Source organism: Apodemus sylvaticus, unplaced genomic scaffold (assembly GCF_947179515.1).
Source record: "Apodemus sylvaticus unplaced genomic scaffold, mApoSyl1.1 scaffold_543, whole genome shotgun sequence".
In the NCBI taxonomy this organism is placed as follows: Eukaryota; Metazoa; Chordata; class Mammalia; order Rodentia; family Muridae; genus Apodemus; species Apodemus sylvaticus.
In genome coordinates this window covers 711-8,484 of record NW_026263093.1, presented here as the reverse complement: position 1 = coordinate 8,484, position 7,774 = coordinate 711, and the positions used below count along the sequence as shown (strand labels likewise).

Below are 7,774 nucleotides of genomic sequence, written 5' to 3'. Positions count from 1 at the left end.
GGGAGCCCCTAAACCTCCACGTTGCTGGCTCTGTCAGTCCTCAGTGTCCAAACCTCATGCCCATATATCACCTGAATTTACCATGACAGCAAAAATAGCCAAGCAGGCTGGGTGTCAGAAGATTGAAGAAGAGTGGGATAGATATTGTGAAAAAAAGCAAGGCATCCTGCACTAGGATATACTTTGCTATTCTTCTGACGCCGCAGGAACAAAAAAGGTGAGGTCCTAACTTTGGCTAGGTTATTATCTCACACCCTCCCCCAAACATGAGGCCTATGCATTACTGAAGATGGTCAGAAGGAGAACACTCTGGATCCATCTTGTAGGAAGGTCATACAGACTTTTCCTGGGCCTTGGGGAAGGGTGAGCTACTAGAAGAGATTTTTCTGCACACAGTGTTGGTGTGCCTCTTACAGCGGCAGCCTGGTCTACGGAGGCTATCATAGCCCTGCTGGCACAGATGGAGGCATCCACGGGTAGGCAGGTAGCAGCACAGGCAGGGTAAGAAGAGGGAGATGAGACTCATGGCTGCCCAGCGAATGAAGCAGGAGCTAGGCCCACAGGAGCAGGGCTCATCAGCGCAGTTGTCTTCATCATCAGTGGAGCAGTGATAGAAGAGGCCCTTGACACAGCAGAGGCAAGTGCCATAATCAAGGAGGCTCTCAGCAGAGCAAAGGCAACGCTGGTTGCACATCCAGCAGGAGGGCAGAGGGCGAACCGCTGTGCAGGGGACACACTTGCAGCGCCCACACTCTTCGCAGATAAAGAGGTGATCACTGGGATGACCTACACATCCTTGCTCAGCTTCTCCCTTCAGAGCACCATCGACTTTTGGGTGGACCCCTGCTCCAGGCTGGGTTCTGATGATGGACTGGCCTGAAGGAGAGGGTGTAATGCTGGCCAAGAGCCTTTGATCAGAGGCAGTGGTGCTTTGGGACATTGAGCTGGCAATGCTAGATTGGCTCAGATGCTGAGGCAGGGGATGCAGCTGATGGCACTGGCTGATACTGCGTGGGAGAGCAGTAGGCATGGTAGCCAGGGACCAATCAGACTTGTGGGTTTGCACAATAAGAGAAGGGCTGGAAAGAGTTTGTTTACAGGGTGCTGGAGGCCGTTCCACATAATCATTGCTAGCGTGAGTAGAGCGCAGCTGTTCAATAGGCAGAATTTGTTGGAGCTCATCTATCGCTGTGACATCCATTTTGCCTAGATTTTTGAGCTCTAAGTGATTTGAGGTCAGAGTGGCACTTGTGGTGATTAAAAAAAAGGAGCCCTTGTAGTTAAATGGACCTCAAAGCATATCAGAAAATCCTAAGAGAAAAGAAATACAAACAATGTATGAGAACATACAAGTCACAAGTTTAGGGGGACAAAGAAAAAGTTAGGACTTATCACCACTTCATATTTTAAATGCTGTATTATATGTTTCATTTAATACTTTTATTTTGTAAATGAACTCACTCATTTTCAGAAAATTCTGGTCATTCTATTCTAATGATAAATCAGTTTGGGAGCAAATGCTAGATTTTTTTTTTTTTTTTTTTTTTTTTTTTTGGTATTCTATCATGTGGCTAATCTAAGTTTTGAGCATCTGAATTCTAATAAAAATAGAGCCAAATGTTAAAGACAAAGGTCATTTCCTAGAGCAGTATTGAAGCAATAGAGGAAACATCAAAGGCCTACCAAGAAAAGTTGCTCGTATGTGTACATGGACATGTATATATTCAACCATTCTCTTGCTTCAGCTTCCAGAGTAACTGGGACTCTAGGTATGTATTACCACACTCAGCTTCCAGAATCAAACATTTTTAAATATACAACACTGGGTTGTGTAGTGACAACCACATCAAACTGTAATACAAGCCCTGAACTATTTTTAAATATCATCATAATTATGCAATTGCATTTACCAAACAAATACTGTACAGACTGCTTTCCTCTATGTTACACCAAAAATGGCTTTTGTAAAGAGATGTTCTTATACTATATTTAAGCTTAGTTGAACATTAGAAGAACATTCTTACATCTTCATTGTGCCACAAATGGTTGTATAGTCCTTCTCCTGAAGGTCTTGATATTGGTAGAATCAACAAATGGTGATCATGCAGAATATATTTTACAGGTAGTAGACTCTTGTACCTAGAACACTGAATGTTCAAAAAGGAAATGGAAACATGAATCAAAGAGACAACATGGAATATCAGAACATAAAGATCATTAGCATGAATACGGTACATCTTTGAAATCTGTCAGATTTTAAGTATCATCAGAATGAACCAATTACTCATACTGCTGTATAATTTTGATAGATTGAATAAATAATAAATAAAAATGAACAAAGAGATAGAAAAAAGTATCTGATTAGGATTCTATAATAAAGCAAACAACACTGAAATAGACCCAAAGTGAAATAATCATGGGAAAAATAATGATACAGTTCATAAAGAGTTCAGCAGCTAATAATGGCTACACTTTGGAGACTTTTGAGGCTATATTCTCATATTAATCTGATTAGCTAAACTTACATCTGCTTTAAAATTAGATAAACATAATGGACACTCTGTGACTCAATTATGTATCATACTTTTGTCAAATAATTTGCTTTCTTTTGCTCTCAGTTTTAATACCTATATAATTATAGCGGTGGTCTAACTTTCCAAGGATACTGCCCCATAATGGTCTATATTTCTATAGCTATGTAATTTAATCATTCTTTTCATCCATACCATCTACATTTTCAGGTTCTTGAGGATAAATTGGGCAAAGTACCCCTGTTTATTTGGAAAATTCAAAAACAAAAATAGATTCATTTCCTAGCACTTAAAGTCCTTGCAACCTCCCACCCATAGCTTTACTAAATCTTTACACAGTCATAGTCTTAGCATTGGAAAGAAATAGACAGTATTCATTGGACATCTGAATAAACATGACACACTGTTAATCTGGGCTGTAGATTATATACGAATGTAGAAGCTTTGGGCTATGAAAAGTGCTTGACAAAATTATAAGAAATGGGCTTATGTCCAACTCATCAAATACAGGATGGGTAGAGTCATTCAAATCTTGTATGCTTTAAATATAGCAACATATACTAGATACAGTTAGATACATCAATTTCCAAAATACATGGAAAATGTCAAGTAATAGTTATGTGAGATAATCATGTTATATTCCTAAAACAGGATTATAGTGAAGTCACTGAATACTCAGGCATGCCCACAAAGTTGAAAGTTAAACTTGATAAAATCTAGGTCATAATATAAACAACTTAGAACTAACAATAAAAATATCTAAGGGGGCGTCTATCTGGTACCAGAAGGTCACATGGTGTTTAGGTTAAAAAACGTATTGAAATAGTGGCTAGACTTTTCAAAAATAAGAGATTTTGTTGCATGATTAAAGAAATCTACAATAATGAAGCACTGTTGGCCCAGGTTAAGGAGGCTGACAGTATGAAATTAGTTTCTTCCTGTTCTTAATTTTTTTATTAGAATGGATTCTGAGATCTAATGTGGGCAGTTAGAATAATAGTAATATTGGGGTTTAGTGTAGTAATTAAAGACTGAATTACAATAAACATTTTTGATATTCTGGCCCTGCTGAATCAATCTAGCTAAAAAAGATAAACTGAAACAATAGGCATATTCTACATCAGAAGGTAAGGGGGGAATGTTGAAAAACAAATAAGCAAGATACTACTTGTAGACTAGATGAGAAACTACCACTGCATGCATGTTTATTATTCAGGAGTCCACCCACTAAAAAACCATTCTTTGTGAGCAGCAACACCTAACAAACTGCCTGTGGACAATTTGATATTTAAATAAATGACAAAGAGTATACATATCACATATTACTAAATAGCAGTCAGTGTGGTTATGAGTCTTGGCTATATAGTGATGGAATCTAGTGATTTTTGTCACGTAGTACCTCTGCAGTAATGAATGATGCATTGTAACTCACCCCTGTCAGTCTTGCTGGCCAGGTGCTCACGGCTCTCTGAATAGTTTTTCTATAGCCATGAAATTTGCTATATTTGACCTAAACAGAAATTTCCTTTCTTATTTAGGAACTAGAAAGCTAAACCTATTCATGAAATGGTAATGTTTATTAATAAAAGAAAATGTGTTTTTCTCTCTAAAACCTAAAATCTGTTGTTGAGGCAAAACTTGAAAACTTTTCTGCTTAAAGTTCTTCTATGCTGATGCCTTAAGACATTTGTGAATTCTATGATAAATCTTTTTTGATAGATTGTGATTAAATGTTGATTTTTAAAAAGATGGGAGAAGAAAGAAGGACTAACTGCTGTTTTCTCCCACTCTTACAGGCTCAATGCTGTTTTGTACCTTACTGTGAAATGTGTTTTTTCCCTCTGTACTCTGCTGTTATATACACTTGTTCTCAGAATAACTGAAAGCAAACATAGGGGGAATTTCTGCTATGGCTTTATATGTTTTCTTAGTTCTACTATTCCAAAGTCTGCTCTCTAAAAACTCCTTCTCTGTGCAAAAGCATTTGCATCTCTATCAAAGCACACACCCCTTACAAATACCAAGTTGTATATAGTTTACATTACTGACCTCTCTGTTACTGATGGGGCCTCCCTCCTACCGCATACATCTTGCTAGAGCTGCCAGGTCCTCACCACATTTAACTCTTAACTTGTCACATTGCTAACCCAATCCTATTCATTACTTTAATAGTTTCATTAAAACTTATATAGTTGATTTCAAACCCCTGAGCCTTGAAGTTTTAAGAACTTGACATTATTAAAGATATTGGTGTTTGAGTGATGTAGAGAAAAATTGTAACACCAAATACATTCATAAGCTTCTAATGGTGAGGAAAATTCTAAGAAGTTAGTTGTTCATTTAAGACATTAGAATCTTATAAGCCCCAGCTTCTTTTCTAAGACACAAGAAGCTTTGGTTATGGTCTTAATGTTAGCTTTACTTTGCTGTATTACTATAGGCCAGTGACCTGTCTGTTTCTTCATCTGCAAATGAAGAGACATATAAGTCGAATTTTTAAAGCCCATTTTGCCCTGTTCTAAATTCTGTGCTGGGTTTTGGCTGCATATCTAAGTATTAAATTCTTTCATGAAGAATTAGTCTCCTTTCTTTTCAATCCTTTGCTTCCTTATTAATTTTGAATAAATATCTCTAAATCCAAGTCACTCAGATCACTAGATTATGTTTCACAGCTACAGACCTAAAAACAGAACACAAAGAAACAAAATGTCTAGAATTTTACAATAAGTCTTACTGCATGTTAGAATCAAAGAGACAAGGGTATACTTAACTGTGAATGAACTGCTAGTCTCTCTTTTATTTGTGTTTATGTATACAGATGACTTGTTGAGAACATGCTTTAATATATTATATACTCCAATTCATGTGATAACACATTGCATTACAGGGAGATTTTGATATGGGCAGAAAAGCAACAATAATTTGCATTTTAAAATATAACAGTACAGGTTTCAAGATTTGTTTTCTGTTCATTGAACTTGATTTGCAGCATTTATAGGTGAGTAATAACTAGATGTGTGGAAGGAAGTGTATTTTAAATCATTGCCCTAGGTCCTAGCAAATGTCTTTTGACTAACTAGATATGTGCACAGTTTCTTATTTTGGACAAAATTCCCTATGCCGCATACAGATATGTACACATGTACTCAGGCATGAATCCAGAAATTTCTAAATCATTGCTCTGACTCAATGTAAGTGGGGGGTTATGCCGTGTCAGCTTGCGCCATTTCTTCCCAAGGCAAGGTGATATGATGAAATCCGAATGATGCACAGCCCAGACTTATGAGCCAATAGCAGACTAGCCCCATGCTGACAAGGATGCCCGCTGGGCAGCCAGACTGGCCTCAGCACTGGCTTTTCCTACGTCCTCACCTTGGGTGGTTAGGCTGCACTGTAAGAGGCTTAGGTAAGCACCAAAATGCATTAAAGAGCATCAGACTATACATTAAATTGGCATTTGGATAAAAAAAGGTTCATATTGAATTCCTATTTTGATTTCCAGTATGGATAATTTTCTACAAGAAATGATTCATTTAAATGCCATTTTAAAGGTTTACTCTGTGTGTATGTGTGCACGCGCGCGCGCGTGCGCGCGCACACACACACACACACACACACACACACACACACCCCACAGGCTGAAATGAATGGCAATCTGTACATTGCATAGAAGAAATTCTGAAGTCTTTAAGAGCTAATCCCCGTGGCTTACCTTGAGAAAATGGTTTATCCATGCCGAGAAAAGCAGAAGAACTAATGCTTGATCTGGCTCAAAGGACCTCTTCTGAGTCTTTAGGTTTCTCCACCTCTCTTCGGAAAGTCTGAATGAAAACTCCTTCAGTGGAAGAGAAGATAAAACAGAGATAGTTCTGTCTTGGTCTTTCCGACACAGCAGGAGAGAGGGAGAGAGAGAGAGAGAGAGAGAGAGAGAGAGAGAGAGAGAGAGAGAGAGAGAGAGAGAGAGAGAGAGAGAGAGAGAGAGCTCGAGCGAGAGCGCGAGGGGGAGGGAGGGAGGGAGAGAGAGAGAGGAGAGAGAGAGAGAGAGAGAGAGAGAGAGAGAGAGAGAGAGAGAGAGAGAGAGACACACACACACACACACACACACACACACACGAGAGGGAGGGAGAGACAGAGGGAGAGGGAGAGAAGAAAAGGGAGAGGGAGAGAGGGAGACAGGGAGAGAGGGAGACAGGGAGAGGGAGAGAGGGAGAGAGGGAGAGAGGAAGAGAGAGCAAATAAAAAAAACGGCGGTGTGTGTGTGTGAAAATCAGACCTGTAGTGGCAGACACACCGTATAGATTTTACATGCAGAGCTGAATCTTGATGCACGTATTCCCCAAAGAAGGCTCAGCAGGGTAAGTTCACCTCCTCTTCTTTCTCCTCCTCCTCTTTCTCCACCTCCTTCTCTTTCTCCACCTCCTTCTCTTTCTCCTCCCCCTCCTCCTCCGCCTCTTACTCCTCCCCCTTCTCCTCCTCCAGTTTCTTTCCCCCCTCCTCCTCCAATATTTTTCTTCCCCTCCTCTTCCCCTCCCCCTCCCCTTATCCCCTTCCTCCTTCCTTACCTACTCCCCCACCTCCCTTTAGCCCCCACCTCCACCTCCGCCTCCGTCTCCTCCAATCTGTCAGAAGAACCGAAGCAGCAGAAACTGCAGTTGTAGACACAGGATATCTCAACGGAGCAATAGATACTGCTGCTAGTGGTGTGATTATTTATACAACTCTGGGTGTGTTGGTATATGATCTGCGGCAGTATGTGTGTAGGGTGAGGTTGCACTGTGTGTTCAGTTCAGCTAGCTGGCTGTTTTGTGAATGCAGATGGTTTCTGGAGGTCTTGTGAATGGGTTATAGGGGAGGATGGGAAGGGATTTATTGCTCCTTGCTATAATTTCTTTCTCTCCCCCTCTCTGTGTCGTGGCTTTCCCGGAGCTGTAGCTCTTAATGCTTGGCTAAGTGGCGTCATCCAGCTGAAATTGAATCGACCCATTAGAACTCCCCATAGGAATCTCTGTATCCGGTCCCTGGGTAATGACTGAAACAAAATTTAAAGGGGAGTAGGGTTGTGGGGGTGGATAATAATTTTAAGGGGCCTTATTTAAGTCTCTCTACCAATCACAAGACACTCAACATTTGCTGATTATCTGTAGTTTCAGTCTGATAAAGATTGAGCTGCTCCTTTAAGGGCTCCCCCCACCTCTTTTCCTCATTCATTCCCACTTTTTTTCAGCACTAATGATTGTCCATCC

At 40.0% G+C, this 7,774-nt stretch overlaps 1 protein-coding gene across 1 annotated transcript; it reads right to left on the bottom strand.

Annotated features, from left to right (window-relative positions):
* Positions 1-331: 331 nt before the first annotated feature.
* Positions 332-1,201, bottom strand: Spry3 (sprouty RTK signaling antagonist 3). The gene has a single exon (XM_052172029.1). The coding sequence runs from the start codon at positions 1,199-1,201 to the stop codon at positions 332-334; it is 870 nt and encodes a 289-aa protein (XP_052027989.1).
* Between the last annotated feature and the right edge of the window lie 6,573 nt (positions 1,202-7,774).

Bases quoted from the DNA above. Each gene is read 5' to 3' on its own strand.
- Spry3 (XM_052172029.1), bottom strand. From the start codon at position 1,201: ATGGATGTCACAGCGATAGATGAGCTCCAACAAATTCTGCCTATTGAA.